This window comes from Lepidochelys olivacea (genome assembly GCF_965140295.1).
Source record: "Lepidochelys olivacea isolate rLepOli2 genome assembly, chromosome: 3".
NCBI lineage: Eukaryota > Metazoa > Chordata > Testudines > Cheloniidae > Lepidochelys > Lepidochelys olivacea.
In genome coordinates this window covers 141,074,359-141,100,907 of record NC_140413.1, presented here as the reverse complement: position 1 = coordinate 141,100,907, position 26,549 = coordinate 141,074,359, and the positions used below count along the sequence as shown (strand labels likewise).

At 42.4% G+C, this 26,549-nt stretch overlaps 1 protein-coding gene across 9 annotated transcripts in view; it reads left to right on the top strand.

The window, feature by feature from the left end:
* AKT3 (AKT serine/threonine kinase 3) overlaps positions 1–26,549 on the top strand; it is a 272,181-nt gene that overhangs the window by 140,221 nt on the left and 105,411 nt on the right. For 8 of the 9 annotated variants that reach the window (XM_084623741.1, XM_084623737.1, XM_084623739.1 and 5 more), the window contains 2 exons: positions 24,081–24,192; positions 25,312–25,456. In XM_084623741.1, the coding sequence (XP_084479867.1) occupies positions 24,081–24,192; positions 25,312–25,456 (257 nt within the window). Of the gene's footprint in view, positions 1–20,834; positions 20,932–24,080; positions 24,193–25,311; positions 25,457–26,549 lie in introns of those variants that run through there. The other variant, XM_084623742.1, reaches the window with a different exon arrangement.

Sequence of the window (26,549 nt, the reverse complement as noted above, 5' to 3'; positions counted from 1 at the left end):
TGGACAGCGAGAGAATTGTTAATACCATTTTGGTCAAGTTCGCATTGACTGCAACATGTCATGTGATGGCTATTCATTGTTCTTGTGATGTGAGATGATAGTTTCAGTCCAGTTCTTATTGTCCATATGATAAAACATTAGGATTGGCTGTAACTTGCATCTTTTTTTTAGTTGTCTAAGCAGAAAAGACAAAGTTTGAGGGCAGTCTCTTCAGGTGGAGACTCATACTCATTGGTGCAGTGGTGTTGGCAAGTTTGCAGTGCCATTATTTAAGCTGTACCTGTTCTGTGTTTAAAAAGATGATTTCAATCTCCAGGGCAACTTTCACAAACTCTCAGTTCTGTTCAGTACTATGTTAATGTGCATTAGGGAACTTTTAGTTCATACCAGGAGGATCTACACAGGCCAGATAGTCCACAACCCGTTGGTGTGCTTTAAAAATCACGCTCCTTTAGTGTGCATTTGTCAAGGCTGATTCCTCACTCTGACACTTAGAGTGCAGAAGGTGGGGGCGCACCAGGATTCTAAAAATTAATACTGGCCACTCTAGGCTCGTATTAAACTCCCAAGGTTACAGTATCTCTCTGACCTTGAATAGGTAAATGCTGCCACCACACAAATGCAAAAAAACCCCTTTGAACCTAGGAAGGTGCACTTGGGAATTCCACCCTGTGGGGTACCCTCAAGCCCTTTCACCCCCCTTCTGGGGAAGAGCTGAGAAAGAAAAGAGTGGGAGTGTCCGGAGAGAGGGGACAGAGCGGACAAAAGGAAAGTTTTTTCCCAATTTAAAAAAGTTCTGGCCCTCTAGTTGGCTCTTTTGGTCAGGTGTTCACTCCTTTCCTTTTACCTATGGGTTTTTTTAACCCTTTACAGGTAAAGCAAGTTGAGAACAGCTGCTAACAGGGATTTTGTAGCTAACTGGCTAGCCGTGTGTCCATAAAAGGGAGCTACCCCCCACCCCTGCTTCATTTATCACAGCATTGTTGCACTGTGTAGACAAGCCCGTTGTTTCCAAGACCTGTTGGCACTCTTTCTGTGCTTTTATTCCTAATATCTTCCAAAATTTTCAAAAACACAACAGTAAAATATTTTATCTGTAACCCTGCACAGTGAATGCTTTCTATCTACAGTATGGTGACTGAAGGGAAATGCTGAGGGAGCAGAATCTGCATATTTTAGTGCAAGGCCCTCATTTCTGACAAGGCGAGGTATATTTACATTGATAAGGCTTTGATTCATCAGACCTTTTTGGGCAGGAGTCTAAACAGTAATACCCTAAGTTTTGTTCATCATATTTTTTCTGTCACAGGACAAAGTATTTAAGTGGTGTTACTTTTCTCAGGATGATTTAGAGGAAACATGGTGGTCTGCTTAAAATGGCTTGAAGTTAGCTTAAACCTCTCCCCTCTGTCCCACAGCTACAGTATTTAGTTTAAAAATTTAAAGACAGTGGGGAGACTCATCTAAATCCTCCTGTCACAGTGTTCAGGGTGCAATCCAGACCAGTGAGCGGTTGTCACCTCTTACCCTATAACTTTACCTGAGTTCCCCACAAAGCTTTGTTACTGTAACTTCCTGCCTGGAATGTTCAGTCAGCAACAAGCATGCAGGCCACACCGAGTGTCCGTGTACACTGGCAGCCCTGGTCTAGCAATTCCGACTCCACCAACCTGTCATCAGCCCTAGTTATTACAACCAGCAAGCCTGAGTTACAACCCCAGCACACTCCCAGTCCTGAATTTTCCCAAAACTATGTTCTCTTGAATGTCTATTCTTCTCTTGGACAGTTAAGAGAAATAATAACGTTCATTTGTTCCTCCAAAGACGCAAAAGCACATCACAGTTTATAACCTTAACTGGGGTACACCCTTCCATTTAAACACAGTACTGAGTTGGTTTATATTAACTGTAAAACAAGTTTATTAGCACAAGAAGATAGGCTTTTAAGTGAATTCAAGTATGAGAGAACGTTAGAAAGGGTTATAAGCAAATAAAAGTGAAAGCATGCATCTAAAAGTCTAAAACTTGACCAAAGCCTGTACCTTACTAGATTAAGATGGTTTCTCACCAGTCATTGTGTTTCCCACACATGGCTGACTTTCCCTTAGTCAGGACCTTCCATGGAAGTACAAGATGCTGGCTTTCTTTGTCTTTCTAGGTGAAAGATCTTTGCCTAAGCAGGTTTCTCACCTGTATTCGATTTCCAGTGACTTCTGCCCGCTCTTGGTTAAAGGACCCATTTTTCTCAGCTTTGAAGAGTTCTGGCCTCTTTTGTCTGTCTAATGATGGATGTCAAAGATGTCTTCTGTCTTTTCTTATATTTTCCAAAGCTCAGTTACTTTAGTTCAAGAGACAGGATGACCTCATGCTGTCTTTTCCCTTCCTGTTGGCTTCCCATCCTCCTGTATGTAAATGGGGCTTTCATTGTTTTGATTCCACCTTGTTTAATTTACATAAGAGACAGATAAATAGCTTCCTTCTCTCCTGTCTGGGAGCGAACCTGTTTTTCCCTGTTTGGCCACAGACTTTAAAGCCTAATATCATTAAGTATCCGTATTTCCTCATATCGTGTTAATCTGTACATTTCACCATGATATTAATCACCAGTGTGTCATTAGCTTTCAGAAAAGACCTCACTCTATATACTTTTATAATACAGTAATATTGTATACAATCAGTTGTTTCAGTTGCGTATCACTTGAGGTTCAGCCCCCTTCCCCTTTATAGACCAGTAAATCTTTGCAATGTATTCTTTGAAAAGTAAACTCAGATAAAACTCCTTAAAAATAAACTCCTCTCTCCTGCTGGGTGTAGAGGACATGCTGACTCCTCCCCCACTTTTTTGCTTGATAACTTTGTTTACCTGATATGTAAAATTGGACCTTCATTGTCTCTGCCTGGTGATTAGGCTGGTCAGAGAAGCAAATAATCATCCCTTTATCTAGGGCAGACCTGTTTACCATCTCCTCCTGACATATTTGGATTAAACACACTTTGATAATAATTCCAGCATACATCCATAACTCTTAATACACATGTTCATACTGCACAAAAGAATATTGATGTTAAATTAGTTATTCGTTTTCAAATGATACCTCACAAGTTACATTGTGTACAAAGATTATTAGAACTGTGTGAAGGCTGTGAATACAAGGGTGCTTAAAGTCACACCCTCCTTTTAAGACTTCAGCAAAGGAGCTTTGGAGTTACAAGAAAAAAAAGGGGGTGGGCTGGCTACGTGCCCAGAAAAATTGCCCAGTTAGAAAGAAGTCCATATTAAATTTGTCAAATGTATGAAGAGGAATCCAGTAAACCTCCTAAATAAATATGGGGGATAGGAGTGGGGAAATCCTGTATCTGTAAATAAATATTATGAGATCTCATTTCAATAAACTATAAAGGAGAACTCAACCAAAACCTTGATAACTATAAATAGAGAAAAGAAAGTGTGACAGGGTTGGCTTAGCCCAAGAGATCACATCTGCCACTTAATTTTCTACTTCTTGGATACCTGCTGAATTCATGTACAGATCTGTACGTTTCAAACAACATCCCTTCACTTATGGTCTACTTTATTACACACACACAAGAAGTATAGAAGTAGTGCTTCCCTTGTGCAGCAGGGAGTTTACAATGAGCACTCTAGTTGCGACGATGGGTTGGCTTTGTCTGGGCCAGTGGGGGAAAGAAAGCCATGGTGGTCCTGTAATGATTGCCTGCCCCCCATGCCCACCATCATGGGACACCAGCTTCCTTGTGATCTTGAAGATAGGGTACTTGGGGGAAGAAGGTCTTCCCAGCTGATAGACTGGACTGAAGGTTGCAGTAGAAGCCTATTGGACCCTGTGCACTGAATGAGAGGGCTTATAAGCCCTTTCCTGTGCCCAGGGCACTATTTTGCACCCAGGAACAACAGCTCCCTCCTTCCACTCCTTAGAATTAGAGCAGGACCAGGATTTTGGACCTTGCTGAAGGCATCATACCAGTTGACTTTTGAGGCTTGGAAGGAATTTTTCCCTTATTGCCAGATTGGCCTGGACCAGCTGGTTGATGTTTTTGTTTTGTTTTGCTTTCCCCTTAGCTGCTTGGGGAGGGTAGGAAGGTTAGGTTAAATTATAAACACTTTGGGACACTACACTTTGTTGTAGGGATGCTGTGTGCTGCATTGATCTCAGGATCAGGTAAAAAGCTGAGAAAGAGAGAGGATAGGAAGAATATGAGGGTCAGAAAGGAATACAAGAAGGAAGGGAAGACACAGTAATCAGGCTTGGGTCTTCATTCGTGCAACGGTGATGGCCTGACATTTCAATATGTTGAACTTCAGGGCTCATGAACAAGGGACAGTCTTTAGAATGAAGCAGAGGCCTGTCTGCCTTTCCCTCAGAAGTCTGTTCCCCATTTGGTCCCTCCCCCAAATATTCCTTTTTAAGGAGCCCAAAAGTGGGAGATGAATTATTATTCTATTCACTAATTAGGCCTAATTTTTGACACACCAGTTTTGTTTGCCATGTTGTCGTAGCTGTGTTGGTCCCAGGATATCAGAGAGAGAAAGTGAGTGAGGTAATATCTTTTATTGGGCCAGCTTCTGTTTGTGGAAGATACAAGCTTTCTGATTCCATTCTCCTCTTGTTTATCAGGCATGATTTCAACACAGTCCTTTGGCTGTATTCGTAGACCTTGTTTATGGACTAATTTAGTCTCTGTCTGTATTTTGTACTTTTTCCTTTCAGCATTTGTTATTTTAGATGACTGTAACACTTTATAAGACTCTCACCTGCTTTTCCACAGTTGAGCTCACAACCGGACCTGCTAGGCCTCAGTTATTACAACAGGTTCAGTTCCCTGATTAACTGGAAGTCGGATTATCGGAAGGCATCCCTTCAACAATGTGGTGATGGGTTGGGGCTCGTATTGTCTTGTATGAAGGGAAGCCAGTAGCATCGCAGCCTTGGTGTTGCAACCTGGTTAAAGATTTGGATGGGGTTCGGGTTAAGGGCAGCCTTTTCTTGGTTGATATGGATTGTGTAAGTATGACCACACTGCATTGGATGAGTTTTCGGAATGTGTTAAATTAATAACGTTGGGGCCTTGTTAAACCACCTTCCTGGTGCGTTATTTTTATTTTTGGTGTCTGGGACAAAAAGCCCATGCCTTATGCTGTTTCGTCCTCTTGCAGCAGGGTCTCACAGCGTCTTCTGGGCTCTGTAATCTGTCAGTCCTCTGTTTGGCTCAATACTCCTATCAAGCTTGGCTTGTTTAGCCTAACCAAAAGAAGGCTGAGGGGAGATATGATTGCTCTGTATAAATAGGTCAGAGGGATAAATACCAGAAAGGGAGAGGAGTTATTTAAGTTAAGCACCATTTGTTCGTGTGCTCACATTGGATATAAAGCGGCCATCAACATGTTTACGCTTGAAATTAGACTGACAGTTAGAAGTTTTAGAGGAACGGCCTTCCAAGCGGAGCAGTGGGTGGCAAAAAAAACTAACTGGCTTCAAGATTGAGCTTGATAAGTTTATGGAGGGGAAGCATGCTGGTAATATGTGAGGAGAAAAAGCTGCCACTCACCTCCAACCAAGGAACCCAGATGTTTAGCTGAGCACTAACTGCTTCTTGCCAGGGAAGGACAAGGTGGCCTGAGCAGAAGTGATCCAGGAACACATGTGCAATCATGGCAGCATAGGGCAATGCTGCTCCCAGAATAGTGAGGAGAGAGGATATTGCTGCCGAGCACTGCAGTTCATAGTGGGAGGGAAGAAAGGTGAGGAGGATTTGGGCTAGGTGGTAGGGATTCACCAGACCTCATCCACAGCTTTTAGTGGCGACAGCATAGGGCAAAGTTGGAAAATTGCTGGCCTTCATCCCATAAAACTCTTTATGGGCAACGCTTGCACCAGATGGATCAATCCCATTCATTGATTCGGACCTCCCTTACTAATGAGGAGGGTGAACACCACCACCCTTGCCCCCACAAAGGCACTCTGGTTGTAAGGGCCAGTGTGTCTTAAACCAAACAGGCCTGTGTTTTGTTTAGAGGCCAGTTTAGAAGACCATGGTGTCATAAATATAAAGGGAAGGGTAAACCCCTTTGAAATCCCTCCTGGCCAGGGGAAAGCTCCTCTCACCTGTAAAGGGTTAAGAAGCTAAAGGTAACCTCGCTGGCACCTGACCAAAATGACCAATGAGGAGACAAGATACTTTCAAAAGCTGGGAGGAGGGAGAGAAACAAAGGGTTTGTGGGTCTGTCTGTAGTCGTCTTGGCCGGGGACAGAACAGGAATGGAGTCTTAGAACTTTTAGTAAGTAATCTAGCTAGGTATGTGTTAGATTATGATTTCTTTAAATGGCTGAGAAAAGAATTGTGCTGAATAGAATAACTATTTCTGTCTGTGTATCTTTTTTGTAACTTAAGGTTTTGCCTAGAGGGGTTCTCTATGTTTTTGAATCTAATTACCCTGTAAGATATATACCATCCTGATTTTACAGGGGGGATTTCTTTATTTCTATTTACTTCTATTTTTTATTAAAAGTCTTCTTGTAAAACACTGAATGCTTTTTCATTGTTCTCAGATCCAAGGGTTTGGGTCTGTGGTCACCTATGCAAATTGGTGAGGCTTTTTATCCAACATTTCCCAGGAAAGGGGGAGTGCAAGTGTTGGGAGGATTGTTCATTGTTCTTAAGATCCAAGGGTCTGGGTCTGTAGTCACCTAGGCAAATTGGTGAGGCTTTTTACCAAACCTTGTCCAGGAAGTGGGGTGCAAGGTTTTGGGAAGTATTTTGGGGGGAAGGACGCGTCCAAACAGCTCTTCCCCAGTAACCAGTATTAGTTTGGTGGTGGTAGCGGCCATTCCAAGGATAACGGGGGTAATATTTGTTACCTTGGGGAAGTTTTGACCTAAGCTGGTAAAGATAAGCTTAGGAGGTTTTTCATGCAGGTCCCCACATCTGTACCCTAGAGTTCAGAGTGGGGGAGGAACCGTGACATGGTGGCACAGTGGTGGGATTAACCTGAAATCATTTTGAGATCCAGTTGAGATTTTTTGAACTAGAAATACAGATTTTAAAAAGGAATTTTTAGGAAGTCCAGAAGGCAGCTTTGAAACTGAAAGCAGCTTGGTTTCTCTCTGCTTTGTGGCCAAGCAGAGACAAAAGGGGATTATCTTGTGAATTGCAGGTTTTCTTGCCTGGAGGCAGGGTACTTAACTCCTGCAGGGAAATTCACAGTCTTCCAACCCAGAGGTTTTTTTTTTTTTTCTTTTCTTCCTAAAAGTAAATAGGGGGTGTGTGCTCTACCCATTTGCCTGGAGACAAAAGTGGCAGGGTTTTTTTTTAGGATTTTGATTTTTTTTTGTTTTGTTTTACAAGGAGCACAGGTTTGAAAAGAAATTTTTTTTTTCTTTGGGCTGGGTAAGCAGTTTTCCAAGTAGTTGGAGGTTTTTTGCTTTAATTTGGGCCCAGAGCAGAGACAAGGGAATTGTCTTTTTCTGTAGGCTGACAATCACTATCAGAGAATAGGTACTCTATTCCAGCACAGCAAAAGTTTACAGCCAAGTTTTGTTTGTTTATTTCTAAACCTCGGGTGTAAAGTTAGTTAAAAACAGAGAGGTTAGAATGGCCAAATCCTCAGCTCGACTACAGCTGGAATTAGCCAAATTTCAGGCTGAGGAAAAACAAAGGGAACATGAAAGACAGATAGAACTCATGCGGCTGGAGAAGGAGGTACAGGAGGCTGCCCACAAGAGGGAAATGGAGGCAAGGAAGCATGTGGAGGAGATGGAGAGGATAAAGGCCCAGCAGAATATACCAACAAACCCTAGCAATCCTTCTCCAGGTACCACTTCCCATCCCAGAAAGTTCCCCACCTACAAGGCAGGTGATGATACTGAGGCCTTCTTAGAAAACTTCAAAAGGGCCTGCCTTGGGTACAACATCTCTACTGACCAATACATGGTAGAGCTGAGGCCGCAGCTCAGTGGACCCTTAGCTGAGGTGGCAGCTGAAATGCCTAAAGAACACATGAACAAGTATGAACTGTTTAAATCCAAGGCGAGAGTCAGAATGGGGATAACACCCGAGCAGTCTCGTCGGAGGTTCAGAGCCCTAAGGTGGAAACCAGACATGTCATTTACCCGACATGCCTACCACATTGTAAAACATTGGGATGCCTGGATATCAGGAGCAAGTGTTGAATCTCCAGTAAATTTGCCCTTCCTAATGCAAATGGAACAATTCTTAGAGGGTGTTCCTGAGGAAATAGAAAGATACATCCTAGATGGGAAACCCAAAACTGTAATTGAGGCAGGAGAGATTGGAGCCAGATGGGTGGAGGTGGCAGAGAAGAAGAAAACTGGTCGCAGTTGGAGCGGAGACCAGAAGGGACCACCCCAGACCACACCCTATTACCGGGGGCCGCCCAAAGCCCCACCTACCTCCCAAAGAACCCTCCAGACCCCTTATCGTCCCACCACCCCGTTCTCCAGCAACCCTCCTCGCCCCAGTGACCCGTCAGCTGGACGATGTTTTAAGTGTAACGAGCTGGGGCATGTAAAGGCCAACTGCCCCAAGAACCCCAACAGATTACAGTTCATTGCACCGGAATCACACCAGAGGTCCACAGGCCCAGATACCTCCCAGATACCCTTGGAGCGGAGGGAAACTGTGAGTGTGGGTGGGAAAAAGGTCACCGCGTGGAGGGACACCGGAGCACAAGTGTCAGCTATCCATGCTTCCTTAGTGGACCCCAATTTAATCAACCCAGAGATCCAAGTGACGATTCAACCCTTCAAGTCCAACTCTTTCAATTTGCCTACAGCCAAGTTGCCTGTCCAGTACAAGGGCTGGTCAGGAATGTGGACTTTTGCAGTCTATGATGATTATCCCATCCCCATGCTGTTGGGGGAAGACTTGGCCAATCATGTGAAGCAGGCCAAGAGGGTGGGAACGGTCACCCGCAACCAGGCTAAACAAGCCGTGAGGCCTAGCTCTGTTCCGGAAACTTCTATCAGGACCCAGTCAGAGGTGATGGACCTGGACCCCAGGCCAATGTCTGCAACAGCAGTAGTGGATCCAGTCCCAGAGACCCAGACGGAACCAGTCCCAGAACCGGAACCAGCCGAACAACCAACACCAGACCCCGTGTCAGCACTGAATCCAGTACTTGCAACCTCAACACCAGAGGGCCCCACCGAACCTGAACTGGCAGCAGCCGATAACCCTACACAAGAGGCTCAGCCGGAGCCTGAATCCCAACATAGTGCACCAGCGGAGAGCGGTTCACAGTCAACAGAAACAGCTCCATCCCCTATATCGCTTCCAGAGGGACCAAGCCTATGTCCCCAATCCAATGAGGAACTGATGTCTCCAGCATCAAGGGAACAGTTCCAGACCGAACAGGAAGCAGATGAAAGCCTCCAGAGAGCTTGGACGGCGGCACGGAGCAACCCACCGCCTCTCAGCTCTTCTAATCGATCCAGGTTTGTTGTAGAAAGAGGACTTTTATACAAGGAAACTCTTTCTGGGGGACACCAGGAAGACTGGCATCCTCAGAGACAGTTGGTAGTTCCAACTAAATACCGGGCCAAGCTCTTGAGCTTAGCCCATGATCACCCTAGTGGCCATGCTGGGGTGAACAGGACCAAAGACCGTTTGGGGGGGTCATTCCACTGGGAGGGAATGGGCAAGGATGTTTCTACCTATGTCCAGTCTTGTGAGGTGTGCCAAAGAGTGGGAAAACCCCAAGACCAGGTCAAAGCTCCTCTCCAGCCACTCCCCATCATTGAAGTTCCATTTCAGCGAGTAGCTGTGGATATTCTGGGTCCTTTTCCGAAAAAGACACCCAGAGGAAAGCAGTACATACTGACTTTCATGGATTTTGCCACCCGATGGCCGGAAGCAGTAGCTCTAAGCAACACCAGGGCTAAAAGTGTGTGCCAGGCACTAGCAGACATTTTTGCCAGGGTAGGTTGGCCCTCCGACATCCTCACAGATGCAGGGACTAATTTCCTGGCAGGAACTATGAAAAACCTTTGGGAAGCTCATGGGGTAAATCACTTGGTTGCCACTCCTTACCATCATCAAACAAATGGCATGGTGGAGAAGTTTAATGGAACTTTGGGGGCCATGATACGTAAATTCGTAAATGAGCACTCCAATGATTGGGACCTAGTATTGCAGCAGTTGCTCTTTGCCTACAGAGCTGTACCACATCCCAGTTTAGGGTTTTCTCCATTTGAACTTGTATATGGCCGTGAGGTTAAGGGGCCATTGCAGTTGGTAAAGCAGCAATGGGAGGGATTTACACCTTCTCCAGGAACTAACATTCTGGACTTTGTAACCAACCTACAAAACACCCTCCGAACCTCTTTAGCCCTTGCTAGAGAAAACTTACAGGATGCTCAAAAAGAGCAAAAAGCCTGGTATGATAAACATGCCAGAGAGCGTTCCTTCAAAGTAGGAGACCAGGTCATGGTCTTAAAGGCGCTCCAGGCCCATAAAATGGAAGCATCGTGGGAAGGGCCATTCGTGGTCCAGGAGCGCCTGGGAGCTGTTAATTATCTCATAGCATTCCCCACCTCCAACCGAAAGCCTAAGGTGTATCATATTAATTCTCTAAAGCCCTTTTATTCCAGAGAATTAAAGGTTTGTCAGTTTACAGCCCAGGGAGGAGACGACGCTGAGTGGCCTGAAGGTGTCTACTACGAAGGGAAATGTGCTGGTGGTGTGGAAGAGGTGAACCTCTCCATGACCCTTGGGCGTATGCAGCGACAGCAGATCCAGGAGCTGTGCACTAGCTACGCGCCAACGTTCTCAGCCACCCCAGGACTGACTGAACGGGCATACCACTCCATTGACACAGGTAATGCTCACCCAATTAGGGTCCAACCTTACCGGGTGTCTCCTCAAGCTAAAACTGCTATAGAACGGGAGATCCAGGATATGTTACAGATGGGTGTAATCCGCCCCTCTGAAAGTGCATGGGCATCTCCAGTGGTTCTAGTTCCCAAACCAGATGGGGAAATACGTTTTTGCGTGGACTACCGTAAGCTAAATGCTGTAACTCGCCCAGACAACTATCCCATGCCACGCACAGATGAACTATTAGAGAAACTGGGAAGGGCTCAGTTCATCTCTACCTTGGACTTAACCAAGGGGTACTGGCAGGTACCGCTAGATGAATCTGCCAAGGAAAGGTCAGCCTTCATCACACATCTCGGGCTGTATGAATTTAATGTACTCCCTTTCGGGCTGCGAAATGCACCCGCCACTTTCCAAAGACTTGTAGATGGTCTCCTAGCGGGATTAGGAGAATATGCAGTCGCCTACCTTGACGATGTGGCCATATTTTCGGATTCCTGGGCAGACCACCTGGAACATCTACAAAAAGTCCTTGAGCGCATAAGGGAGGCAGGACTAACTGTTAAGGCTAAGAAGTGTCAAATAGGCCTAAACAGAGTGACTTACCTTGGACACCAGGTGGGTCAAGGAACTATCAGCCCCCTACAGGCCAAAGTGGATGCTATCCAAAAGTGGCCTGTCCCAAGGTCAAAGAAACAGGTTCAATCCTTCTTAGGCTTGGCCGGTTATTACAGACGATTTGTACCGCACTACAGCCAAATCGCTGCCCCACTGACAGACCTAACCAAAAAGAAACAGCCAAATGCTGTTCAGTGGACCGGAAAGTGTCAGAAGGCCTTTAACAAGCTTAAAGCGACACTCATGTCTGACCCTGTACTAAGGGCCCCAGACTTTGACAAACCGTTCCTAGTAACCACAGATGCATCCGAGCGTGGTGTGGGAGCAGTTTTAATGCAGAAAGGACCTGATCAAGAATTCCACCCTGTAGTGTTTCTCAGCAAAAAACTGTCTGAGAGGGAAAGCAACTGGTCAGTCACTGAAAAAGAATGTTATGCCATTGTCTACGCTCTGGAAAAGCTACGCCCATATGTTTGGGGACGGCGTTTCCACCTGCAAACCGACCATGCTGCACTAAAGTGGCTTCACACCGTCAAAGAAACTAACAGAAAACTTCTTCGGTGGAGTTTAGCTCTCCAAGATTTTGATTTCGACATCCAACACATCTCAGGAGCTTCTAATAAAGTAGCTGATGCACTCTCCCGTGAAAATTTCCCAGAATCAACTGGTTAAAATCGTCCTTGAGATGTGGAAAATATTGTTAGTCTTTATGTACTTGGTAGTATATTTAGAGATGCATGTGTCTTATTAACTCTGTTTTCCTAGAGCTCCAGGAAGAAATCCCAGCCAGTGTTTCACCCTAGCTGAGATTTGGGGGGCGTGTCATAAATATAAAGGGAAGGGTAAACCCCTTTGAAATCCCTCCTGGCCAGGGGAAAGCTCCTCTCACCTGTAAAGGGTTAAGAAGCTAAAGGTAACCTCGCTGGCACCTGACCAAAATGACCAATGAGGAGACAAGATACTTTCAAAAGCTGGGAGGAGGGAGAGAAACAAAGGGTTTGTGGGTCTGTCTGTAGTCGTCTTGGCCGGGGACAGAACAGGAATGGAGTCTTAGAACTTTTAGTAAGTAATCTAGCTAGGTATGTGTTAGATTATGATTTCTTTAAATGGCTGAGAAAAGAATTGTGCTGAATAGAATAACTATTTCTGTCTGTGTATCTTTTTTGTAACTTAAGGTTTTGCCTAGAGGGGTTCTCTATGTTTTTGAATCTAATTACCCTGTAAGATATATACCATCCTGATTTTACAGGGGGGATTTCTTTATTTCTATTTACTTCTATTTTTTATTAAAAGTCTTCTTGTAAAACACTGAATGCTTTTTCATTGTTCTCAGATCCAAGGGTTTGGGTCTGTGGTCACCTATGCAAATTGGTGAGGCTTTTTATCCAACATTTCCCAGGAAAGGGGGAGTGCAAGTGTTGGGAGGATTGTTCATTGTTCTTAAGATCCAAGGGTCTGGGTCTGTAGTCACCTAGGCAAATTGGTGAGGCTTTTTACCAAACCTTGTCCAGGAAGTGGGGTGCAAGGTTTTGGGAAGTATTTTGGGGGGAAGGACGCGTCCAAACAGCTCTTCCCCAGTAACCAGTATTAGTTTGGTGGTGGTAGCGGCCATTCCAAGGATAACGGGGGTAATATTTGTTACCTTGGGGAAGTTTTGACCTAAGCTGGTAAAGATAAGCTTAGGAGGTTTTTCATGCAGGTCCCCACATCTGTACCCTAGAGTTCAGAGTGGGGGAGGAACCGTGACACATGGATTTATAGGACTTTTTCCTTCTGTTAGTCCCCATGCTCTGAGACATAGGCCTACACAGAAAGTTATACCAGTTTAACTAAAGGTGTTTTTTTTTTAAGAACTGATTTAAACTGCTGGAAAACTCTTTGTGGATATACTTACTTTTATGTAAACCTGGTATATGTTGGTTTAGCTTGCATTGGTAAATTTACAGGTGCAAGCTAAACAGTTTTAAAACAATGGAACTATATTCATACAGCGTTTTGCATTGATTTAACTAAAATCAGTTTAATAATGATTTTTGTTAAACCAGTGCAACTTCAATGTGTAGGCAAGGTCCTAAATTCTCATTTTATATTAGAGAAGACTCTGATTTTTAGAAAACCACTGCTTTCCATACAAAACAAGGCACTCTGGTAGTCCTGTATGATGGGGTACACACACCATGATATCAAAAAGTTTTACTTTACCACTATGCTGACAGGAAGAAAGAGGGGAGAGAAGTGCCTGCCTAGCAAAGAGAGAATGGGAAGATGCTTTATTCACAGAATATCTGTGGCTTATCATTATTAACAGATACACTGTTGTGTAAACAAAAATGAAAGCTTATTGTCATGTCACTTTGTGTAAACTACTGCATCCCTTGGCCACCATAAGTGCTTTGTGCTCTTTCAGGGACCCACTGATAAAAATTACTTTTTGCACATGCAATGAATATGTGAGTAATCACACAGCATGTTCATAACTAGATATCCTTGAAAACTGGCTCTCTGCCTTCATCCTCTGTTTTATCTAAAGAGTAATTGGGGAGAAATGTATCCCTTCACAGAAACCTTTGAGTTTTGGCCAAAAGTGAGAGCAAGTGGAATTTGCCTTTGATACCTTGAAAGATTGTGCTTGCAAGGCACTCTTCAGTGGAGCTGTCTTTTTCTTGTCTTTAAAAGAGATGGTTAAGGTGAAGATATGTTCTAATAATGAGAGTTTCAGATACCTTTTAATGACAGTTTTCCCTCTAATTAATGCAGAAGGATTAGGGTTTAATTCTGAAAGTGCTTACTACCTTCTAAATAGAGAAGTGGTGTTGCTTTTCTTAAATTTTAAACTTAGAGTTGGTCAGAGGGTAGTTTTCATCATTTATATGATTTTAAGATATTGAAAAGAAGAGAAACTAAAGGTTCCAGCAGTGAACTTTTTGTCTTCTTTTGAATTCACAAGAAAAGGAATGAGGTGAATTTTTTTATTTATTATTTTTTTTTAAGCAACAGAATTAATTTAGGTCTAAGGGAACTGATTAGACATGCTGTTATATGCTAGCAATTCCATAGGTAAGGTTGCAACAAAATTTGAAGACCAATTTTCAAATCTCTCTAAAATGCACTTGAATAATTAGATCAGCTGTAAAACTGGTATACCTGTTCAGAGACTGGGATAACGTTTGTGGTACAAATTTGGAATCGTTTTGTCAATACATTCCTAAAATACAAGCCCACTCAAAATTACCTTTCTTAACAAAATTTTTGAGGGGAAAAATGATGGGCAAGGGAGACATTAGACTGATATTTTTGGAATATTTCCATTGTGATCTAGTGGCAGCAAGAACAAGTTCTGTAACTTAAAATTAAAAAGTTTTTAGTTTGCCTTTGGCTTTGTAAAGTGAGCCACTGTCTAGTTGTGAGTCAGCATAGCTCCTACCTTTAGGAAATACCTGATATGTTGCTTGATCTTCTGTTGTGCCTGTGCAGCTGAAACAAGAAAAAGCAAAATATATCCAGTATTATGATTACTTTCCATATTAGTTTTGCTACAAAGGCCACACTGAGGATCCTATTGGTGCGTATAAATAGGAGTCCTAAACTGGACTGGTGATAGAGAGATGCTGTGATGTTCCCGTTCCCTATTGCTTACCCTCAGAGGAACATTTAAGGTCTGTAGGTATCTTGTATGGGAAATTCTCTACTGTGCAGTTTTTGGTTTTCATCAGTTTGTCATTTCGTGTTTCTTGTAAAAACATTTTTTCCCAGGGATATACATTGAGACCTTAATTGAGCATTCTTTAGTTTGGGGTTTTTAGGTCCCATTTTCCAGAAAGATATTGCAGTGTTCCCAACTCTCATGACTTTTTTTTTTTTTTGCATGTCTCATGATATTTGGTGCTTTTTCCCAAAGCCTGAGCCCTGGAGTCATGTGAATACCTGAGAATGCCAGCATTAATTTAAAAAAATTCAAGCCTTCTTTGTTGCTGAAAAATCTCAAAAACATGAGATATATAAAACAAAGAAAGCATATAAAAAACATAAGATGTTTTAATCTTCTCATTTTCTTTAGCGCAAATGGGGGTTTGACTCATGATTTTTTAATACTGGGGTGGCAACATAGTGACAGAAAAAAGCCATTACTGGTATTTGTAGTATACAGCAGCAACCTTTAGTCCAGTTTAATAAAGTTTTTTGTAAGTGAATATGCATTCACTGAGGGATGTATTTGGGTGAGGCCTACAGCCGAATATAGTGCTCAGTCTGTAAGGCTTTTATATCTAGAACCCACTGATACCAGCACCTTACACTGAGAGAGCATCTAACTAGTGAGGTGCTAAAACCTCCAGCCATGTCACTGGTTGACGAGGCTGATAACACGGCCCTCAAAGATCTGCTTCAGCACCAAAGCCAACTAAATGGTGTAAGCCTCGAACTTCCAAGTCAGCACCACCTTTGGCACTGACAACCAGGAAAGGCTCTAGTACTGGATCTTCAAAACCCTTACCTCAGTTGCCATTTTCCACACCTTTGCAGGCTCAAGACTCCTTCTTGGTACCAAAAATAATTAGCAACAGCTTCTCAAGGCTCACAGTGCCCCACGTTCACTATACTCAAAGGGATGTGGCACCATGTATTTCTCACTCCTCATTGGCATGGGGCAGTCCAGCACTGGATCATTGAAGAGAAGAGTCACGCATCAACTTGAATAAGACAATCGGGCAAGAAAAGACTTAACTTCCCAGGAAGGCACCTTGACCCTCCGAAGCACCTGGGCAACACAAGAGAGCTCGTTGTCCAGTGCTCATCCCATTTATGTCTTTGGCATTGCCAAGACAAGAGGATCCTCCACTACATTGGACCCTGGAGTCTCTGCTTTTGGCACCAAACCTTGCCTTTTGATTTGCAGGATCCATTTGCAACCCTTTTTGAAGAAAGGGTGGGGGGAACCTTTTTGGTCCACCCCAACTTTACCATCTCATCCCACTGACATCTCTTTGTCCCTGTAACCAAATAGATACTCCACACAACTTTGTACAGTGCATGTTGTGGCCTGCACTACAGGACACATTAAGGGTCATGGTTGAGATACTTGGATCTATCATGGTTGGCCCCAGTGTACTTGACACTCCTGGGTCCATTGACTTCACTTTCAGCATCACAGTCTTATCCTCTGGCACCACTGCCATAATGTCCAATCCCACTGGCACCATACTTGGCCCTGTTGGCATCCTACCTGGCCCCCCAATACCAATGCTTGCTCCTTTGACCTTGGCTCTGCCTACACTGCCACCTGTGCAATCAGTGTTTCCACCTAAAGCACTGGTACTGCCGATACTCCCATCCTCATTGGCTGTGCCACCTGCTTTGCCACCATATTGACCATCTCTAAAAATACGAAGACTCACAATCCCAGATACACTTGGGATGTGTTTACACAGACATAGATGATGGTGTCGACGACATCCCAGTGGATGACATCAGAGTCTATGGAATGTCACCAGATGAGAACATTGTGACTTCAATTGTTTCCTCACCACATCAACAATTCCAGGAACTGTTGAACAGGATGGTTTTCCCACTCTGTCAGGGTGCTACTGAGACTCCAGTTGAAAATTGGGATCCTTTATTTGACATCCTTCAGTTGAAACCAAAGGGTAGTATTTCCTGGCCTATCCATAGAGGCTGCTTGATCCAGCTAGAGAGAGATCTGGGTCCTTATCGCCAGCAGTCTCTTACAGGGGCAACAGGATGTACCTAATCCCTACTCAGGACTTTTTTTTTTTTAACTTCATCTAACATCTTAGTGCTCAATCTCTAGTGTATACAGTAGCTGTGGAAAAAATCAAAGAGCATGACCACCTCTCAAGTAAGAGGAGAAAGAAACAGGGATGCAGACTGGAATGAGAAATACCTGTTGTTCTGCATATACAGTTCTTCCCTTTGTCCTTTTGATTGTTCTGGAATGCAGCCACTCCACCGGGATTGAATCCATACTCATTGCATCACAGTTATGCTGGGCTGATCATGTGTTGAGGATGGATGGTACCAGAATGCCAAAGCAGTTGCTGTATGGCAAACTGAAAGTGGGTAACTGTGCATGAGGCGGTGAGAAGAAACAATTCAAGGACTCCCTGAAGCATGAGTTGAAGCAGTGCAATATTGACTTTGACACCTGGGAGTCATCAACAAAGATAGATCATACTAGTGAGCAGCAGACACTCGTGGGGTTACTCAGTTTGAGATTAATTCCCATGTGGATCTTGAGGCACAGAGGCTAAGTCATAAACAGTAGCAGATTCTGCGGGCACAGACTGTAATCCCTTCCTCGATATCAAGCTACATGTGCCTTCCATGAGGAAAGGACTGCCATTTGCAGATTGGTGGGTTTTGTCCACAGTTGTTCTCACGAGATATAATATCTTTATCAGCATAATTTCTGTTGTATGCAGAACAACAACAACAAAAATAATTAATTGCACCAAGGGTATTCAACAAAATGCTGGATTTAACAGCAGCACATCTACAAAGACCCAAAGGGTGAAACTTTGGACAACTGTCTCCTTAATGCCAGTTCACTTAATTCAGTAAGTCTAATGTGCTACTTGTTTCACAAGCTAGAGCTGGAAATCAGCTAGGAGAAATCATGTCAAATCCCATGTTTAAAAGATAACATTTATAAGTGAGACACTGGATTTGACTGTAGGCTCAGCATTCCTGCCAAAGGAGCAATTTTTCCACATGCTGCAGTTCTGTACACCCGACACAATCAACCATGCCAAAGGACGGAGTTTTTCATGGGGCTTGTTTGTGACACTCCATACAAGACTCCCAATAAGACCTTTACAACACTGGCTGGCACACGTATACACCCCAAACACGGGCAGTCTACAGAGGTATGTGACCATCCCACCAGAGGTGCTACATAAATTCTCCTGGTTGAAGTACAGAGAATGGACTAGTAGGAGTACAGTTCAGCCCTTGGCTCAGGCATTGGTGGTCTCAGCAGATGCATCCATGGTTCGCTATGGAGCTCACTTTCAGGAGTCACAAATGCAGGGTTTGTTGAATTTGCAAGAATCCATACCTCATTTGGCATCCACGAACTTTGGGTCATACACTGACGCTAAGATCATTCCTGCCCTTTGTCTTAGGGAAAATAGTTCAGATCCTAACCAATAACATTACTGACATGCATTATCTGAACAACAAGGGGATGCTTATTCCCCCACATTTTGCCAGAAAGTGACGAAACTCTGGTACTGGGGTATTCACCATTATGTACATCCTGTAGCCCTACACTTGCCAAGAGTACAGAGTATTCAAGCAGACTGTCTGAGGATGCTGAAGCAAGGCCAACACAAATGGTCTTTGAATGAGGTGGTGGCTCAGCACTTGTTCAGCAGGTGAGGACTCCTGAAATAGGTCTGTTTGTCACTAGGGAGAACACTAAATGCAACCTACTGTGATCCAGTGGGCAGGGACAAGGCCTCACCAATACCGTCCTATTGCACTGGTCCAGTGACTTTCCATATGCACTTCCACCCATGCTCTTAATACTCAGAAGATCCAAAGGGACAGGATAAAAGTTCTGTTGATAGCACCGGTGTGGCCAGGACAACACTGGTACACCAACTTGTTACAGCTCCCTTGGGAGCCCTCATACCACGTACTCCAATCTATAGACTTCTCTCCCAAGCAGCAGAGAAAATTCTTGTCTTAATTTTCCATCCTGGCACCTGGTCTAGATGATAGGCTTCTAATGGGTCCTCACCTAGTTGCAGTGCAAGAGTAATTGAGATCCTATCCTATCTAGAAAACCTGCAACACAATAGTGTTATGGACATCTTTTGCTCAACAGGTGATAAAGGCTTATGGCTGGAGTCTGCCCCCCTATGGGTATGTCTATGCTGCAATAAAAAAAAAATCCCTGGCACCTAGTCTCAGGACCCAGATCAGCTGACTTGGGTTTGTGGGGCTTGGACTGCAGGACTAAAATAAAAGTGGAAACTCTCAGGCTGGAGCCCAGGCTCTGAGACTCATTCCCCTTGTGGGGTCAGAGAGCCTGGGCTCTAGCCTGAGCCCAAACATCTACAGAACAATTTTATAGCCCTGTAAGCCCGAGTCAGCTGACAAAGGCCAGCTTTAGCCATGCTGAAGGTCTTTTATAGCCACGTAGAAATACTCTGTAGCTCCTGTCTTGAACTATATACTGTACCTAATGGAGGCTGGCCACTATTGCATCCTAGAATATACACCAAACTGCTATTTCAGCCTGTCATCAGGGGTTTTTCCACACCACATCAACTAGATTTCTCAAGGGACAAATGCATGCCTTTCCAGCTGATAAAGAACCTACACCAGTGAGGGATTTAAATGTTGTCCATGGAAAGCTAATGCCTAATTGGCTATGCCTCCTGGTTGGTTGGAAGAGTCAGCAGACTGACTCTTTAAGCCCAGCTGCAGCAGTTCAGCAGCTGCTCAAAGCATTCAATCATAGCTGTTTTAGCCTGTGCCTGCTTCTTCCCAGCCCTGCCCGTGCCTTGTGTAACTCCTTGTGTAAAACCTCAAGATCCACATGGGAATTAATCTCAAACTGAGTAACCCCATCACTGTGTAACTCCAGGTAACCTGGTTCTGACCCTGGGTTCTGACCCCTGATTCCAGCTCTGATGCTTGGCTCTGGAATCTAGCCTCTGACTTTGGTTCTGACCCTAGGTACTGATGCCTGCTGTAACCACGAGACCCCACTGCCCACATCCTGGTCACTGCTCTAATCACTAGGCCTGACACCTGCCCCAACAACTAGACCTGACTGTCCACGTTCTAGTCATTGACAGTCACCTCCTGCATTTGCTTGTGTTATGCTAAAGCAGATGTCCCTTCTATAGGAATTAGGGTCCATTCTACATGAGCCACAGCTTCCTCAGTGGCATATCTATGATAGATACTCACAATAGAGAGATGCAGAAAGGCACATAAAAGTTCAGTTCATACCCATGTTAAATATTATGCCTCTTGTACCCATCCATACCCTTAAGCCTCTAAACTTTGCCTCTTTTTCAGATGCCATGTTCAAGCAGGGGGTGCTTGCTGTCCTCTACAAGTGGTACAGCTTGCTACCTTCTCTCAGGTGGGAATGCACAGAGGTCCTGGAAGAAGAAAGGAAGGAACTTACTGGTAGTTGTTGTTCTTCAGGAGTCTCCTCTGTGCGTTCACATTTTCCACTCATCTTCTCTTTTTCAGACTTCTTGTCACACTTTGGGACTCAGCAATTCAGGAGAATGAACTGAGATTGGTAGGGAGTCCGCTCCCTTTATATATACTCAGACCTCAGCCATCAACATTACTTGGGGGCATTGTGCACCCCAACAGACACAGTTTTGGTAGAGATTCCTTGCCTCAACACCAGGGAGCACCATATTCCATACTCGGGGATGCACAGAACCATTTCTCAAAGAACAGCCGTTATCAGTACGTTTCTTTTATGGGTTTTCCCTTCCAGATTATATGCATTTGTACCTGACTGTGAGTACACTAAGGTTCTTCTTTGAACGATGGCCCCTATTATATCTATGGGCACACTGTGCACAGGTAAACTATGGTAGTTCCTACTCAGGTCTAATGTGTATAGCTAACACCTTTATGTTAGGTAAGCTAAAGTACCAATTAATTTACCAGTATTGTAGGGCAGTGGAGATGGACAATGAGAGAGGACATTTCTACTAGCATAAACTGTTTCTCCATTGTAGATATGAACATGGTATTAACATCAGCTACACATTATACATACACACACATTTAATACTTCTTTTTTGGGCGTTTGAGGGGATGGGGAGGAGAGGAATTGTATTTCCTTCCAGCTGTACCTTATGGCACTAAAGTGCTGTAGAAAGGATTTGCTCTCAGTGTTCCATAGTTAGTGTTCTACGGTCTGATTCTCTTTTGGGGATTTTTTCATATTAGCATGTGAATGCTAGGTATGCAATTGGTATGGTATCATTTAGCTTCGGAGAGTTGGGTTCCAATCTTGACATGGGTCACCAATTAAAATGGATTGCTTGGTCTCATCCTTAAAGCTAATGGACATTTGTCTATCTCACATAACCTTCACCAGCTTGGCATACTGTAGTTTTCAATTTCTGCTGAAGAGGGGCCTATGGCTGAAATGGTTTGAGGATGGCATGTCAGGGTTGAGATGCATCAGAAGAGCTGTGGAGACTGTATTATATCTGGCTCAGATTATTGCTATGAATACCTCAGTTTCATGAGCACTAAATTAACCAAGAAAATTGTCAGATTTATTTGTGTGTTTAATATAATCTTCTGTGCTCTCTCTCTTTTAAAACCCCCCCTACCACTAGCATGTGAAGCACCAGTGTTTGCACCCTCCCTTATTACATGAGAGAATGCAATGATAAATCATCAGTGGGTGCCAGCACAGTACCTCCTGGGGGATCAGAAGTAATAGAATTTGGAGCATGACCAACTACATCAAGGCACTTTTTATTCTGTAGTGTGGAATATAATTAATTAACCTGTTTGTGTCTGCTATGCAATGACAGAGGTTACTTCTCTTGATCAATGGGTTGTAATGCCTACTCTCTGTACAATAATATTAATCATTACTTCATGTAGTTTCTTTCATATCATTCTGTAATCTTAGGAAATTACCTTTTGTGTTCAAGTTTCCCCACTCCGTAGCAGAAGTCGTTTCTTGCATCTGCAGCTGGGAGCCTTCTGATCAAGTTAGCAAGAGTTCTATGGTGTGTGTGTGTGTGTGTGTGTGTATTGCTTAATATGTGGTCAGTACTCTTGTCTAGCCACATCAACGAATTGTGTTGCTGTTGGAACCTTGCGTACATGAAATAATCATGATGACTGTTTAGTGTTCTTTTTAGCTTTTATGGTGAATGAATGTAATTGAGAAGAAAACTGGTGATTAAATGGTTAAAGTTACAGAATTCAGACTAAACTTTTTAATAAAATCTGAACAGATGATCTGCCTTTTTTTTTTTTTTTTTTTGAACTGGCAGGTTTCAGGCCCTCTAATTGGCTTCCCAGTTTTACAGAGTAATTACAGCTTCAAGCAAACTTTGTCATCTGTGGTTCAGAATGGTGTAAAGTAAACAGAACATTTTGAAATACAGCTTGTAGTTAGAGTTGCTCAGGAGAGTTTAACTAACCTATCTAATTTAGATAGCAGCATCATTTTATTTGAAAATGGTAGTTTACCTAATAATTTGGAATGTTTCAAACATTTTGTAGCCATACTGAATAAAATTAACCTTTGGCATTTTACATCATCTTTTCATTTTAAGGAGGTAAGTTCAATAATTCAGAAAGGTCCTTTGTATTTTTTAAATTCTTTTTATTTTTTCCTCATCTTAGATAAAGGATCAGAAATGGCCCGAAAGGAGACATTTTTTTCTAAAACTGTATTGCCAATTTCTGTTGATGATTTAGTATTGTATTCCTTTGAACATTAGTCTCCACCCAGATGTTGTATGTTCCCTAGTATTAAAAGGTCAGAAAACTCTCATGGTTGATATTGAATCCTAACTTCACTGAAGGATTTAGGATTAAAATTCGTAATTCTAAATTATAGATGGCTTGCATACAAGAACAAAAAGTTGAGTCTATTTACTGGTTTATTCATCTTTTTGAAAGATAATTTAGACTTCCAACTGTTTGAATTGAAATTCAGCCTTTTAATTACATTTGTTTATGTATAGTAGAAAATTTGAGGACGTTATGGCGGCTTGTTCTCTTCTCTTGGTAGTGACTCAACTATTGCTTCAGCATCCTGAGCCAGCTCTTGGTAGCCAGCTTCACTTATTCCCCTGTGCTTTGTACTTCACTTTCCAAACTCTTTTTTTCTTTGTAAATGTAATGCAGTTTTTCAGTAACTAGTAGAAAAGAATTGTAATATTCTATATTATAGTACTTGCTCATTCATCTTTACACACATTTTTCATTAGCTGTCAGTGAAAGGAGAGATCAACAAATGAGCCCTTATTCATTTTCAAATCATAGTAAGAATTTTGCTTACCCAAATAAATGTGCATACAATAGCTTATGAGGTGTATGGGTGTGCCAGATGCCAGTAAAAACTTCAGTGCTTTCACCTGCTTGAGAAATATGGGTAAAACATCAGTTTTTGAAGTGTGGTGTTACTCTGCTTTTCTAAAACTGTTTTTCTTTTTGCATTGGAGACAAAAGATCACATTCATCTTGCCATGTGCAGATGGAAAAGGGTGCCTTTAGCTACAAGCACTACCTTGGCATCCTTGAGCAGTCCAAAATCTGACACCACCCTCAAGTTGCACACCTGTTTTACAAATGGAGATCACTCTATCTGTATGAGAGACACCAATACAAATTCCATCAACTCTTCTGGCAGTTTTCTCCAGCCCACAAACATTATCTCAGTTTTGCCTGCAACTAACTAGCTTTCATCCATGCCCCAAGTTCATCTGGGCATTGGGTAATTCATTCCATGGCTTTTTATAAATACTGGATGTGTATAAACTATGTATAATTTAACTAAACAATTTTATTTGCTGTTACCATATTATAATAGCAATACTTATAAGAAAAAAATGTCTCTTATATCTTTCTAGAATGCCAGCTAATGAAAACAGAGCGACCAAAGCCAAATACATTTATTATTAGATGTCTTCAGTGGACAACTGTCATAGAGAGGACATTTCATGTAGACACTCCAGAAGAACGGTGAGGAATGTTATGTCTTCCAAATTCTTGGGCAGAAGTTTCAGCACATCTACCAGTATGGCACAAGTCTTGATTTTGATTACTACATAATCTGATTATTTGTGTGCAACTATTTTAAGAATTTATATATTAGCCTGTGGAAAATGTTCCTAGTTCATATCAAATATAAGATAAGAACTTTATATAACTGAAGGGAAAGAATGTGTTCAGCTTATCCAAATTTGTGTCATGACATCTCTCTGAAGTGTTTCACCTTCAGCAACATAAACCAAATATGAAACTCGTTTTTTTTCTCTCAGTAGCTCTGAATTTCTTTTCATTCCAGTATATCTTTTGTTTTGTCAGAAAATGCAATATCCTATGACTACATCTTTAGTTATAATTACAATTCCTTGTTAGAGCGGATACTCTAGTATACACATTTAAGTATAAGAATAAGAATTAACTCTTCATTCGCAAGACAAGTGTGTAGGAGACATGAGATGAAGTGCCATGTAAGTATCATTACTTAGCTGTATTGTGATCCTTGTTATCTCTTAGTGCCCACTTCCAGTTGAGATTAATACCATGGTTTGGCATTATGTTAGAAATTGCATAGCTACTAGCTTTCCTTTCGGTGTTGTTAATATTATATTAGTATAGATATATACACACATTTAAATGTAGTTAGATTGTTCTAAAAGCACAGCATTGCCTTATACTGTGCAATTCTTGTTTCTTAATGATATTCCTTTAAAAAGCTCACCAAGAAACATAGACTGTATAGGGATTGCAGAATACTGTCTACACTAAACTCTGAGCTATACTTTGACTCATTAAGATATTTAACTTGCTATTAAAGTATTTACAGAATCAAACACATTTAATTATTGTGATATAATCTACCATGCACACACATCCTGTGCTGCTGGATCTAGAGCATATACCACTTGTCGGACTATGTAGTGTATGGGAGTAAACTGAAGCAAATTACTTCAGTAATTCCTTCATTATGTAACATAATAACTTTGCAGGTAAAATAGTACTACTGTGTGTGCATTCATTAGAAAACATTTGGTTGCAGAAGGGGTCAAGCCGTGTTAGTTTTTATTAATAGGAATTTTGGTTTATTCTTGATAGGGAAGAATGGACAGAAGCTATCCAAGCTGTAGCAGACAGGCTTCAGAGGCAAGAAGAGGAGAGAATGAACTGTAGTCCAACATCACAGATAGACAATATAGGAGAGGAGGAGATGGATGCTTCCACAACCCATCATAAAAGAAAGGTAACAGGATACAGAGATGACTGATAAGATTCCATGATATGTAAATAGCTTGTGTATAATTGTGCATTTGTATAGAAGTAATATGCAAAGACAATTATTTATAGAAAGTTTCAGTTGACCATAAAGCATGGAAGTATACATTTCTTTTATTTAAGCTGAACTCCTCTAATTTCGTTATTTTAATATAACTCACTTTTTGAGCCCACAGTTCACTCCTTCAGGCATCAAATCTTAACAGATACATACACTAATTACTTTTTCAGAGTCTGGTTTAACAAATTGTCAACTAATTCATTATACATTTTCACATTTTAGTTTTTTGACTCTTCTAGAAATTTGGAAACAGGAGTTGCCCTAAAGGAAAACTATTTGCCTTTCTCATACAAATAGTCCTATTTAAATATATTTATTATTTGCATGAGAAAAGTAAGCAGGATTTGGCTTTTAATGACTTTAGTCTTCCGCAGAAAGCAAAATATCTGTGCTCTAGTTTTTAATAAAGCAAAACCAGGTTCTGCTATGTGCAGCTGTAACAATCTCTTCATCATGCATCATCAGGAAGGTTTGAATCCTGAGCTTTTAGCATTGCAGCACAGACTTCTAGCAATTATGATCCAGGACAAACTATGGTACATCTGTTAACAGGAAGAGTCCTATGTGAACCAGCCACTAGAGGTGGAGATATAACACAATGAAAGAGTGGGTTACCTGTGCATGATTTAGCACTATTTTACAAACAGCATGCCCAAAGATATGGCAGGGCCTTTCTGGTAGGTAATGTGGCTAATTTGAAGGGATTTGGGTCTGCCTGGCTAGAGATCTGAGTACTATTCCCAATTTATGTAATTTATCAGTGAAGTATAAGACACTGCATATCAATAAGGGTTGTCAGCGGTACAGAATTATTAACACAACTTATAAGAAGTGCCTTTGGAACTCATGGTCTCCCTTTGTCACTGTTCAGTGTGTCTTTCCATAGGCCAAAAGGGGTGGGAGGGAGTAGGAGGAGAAAGATGAATTTTTTTTTCTGTGTCCTATCGAGGACTTGAGCTCTCTGTGAAATCTGAAGTGAGATGCCTGAAATGAGTGCATG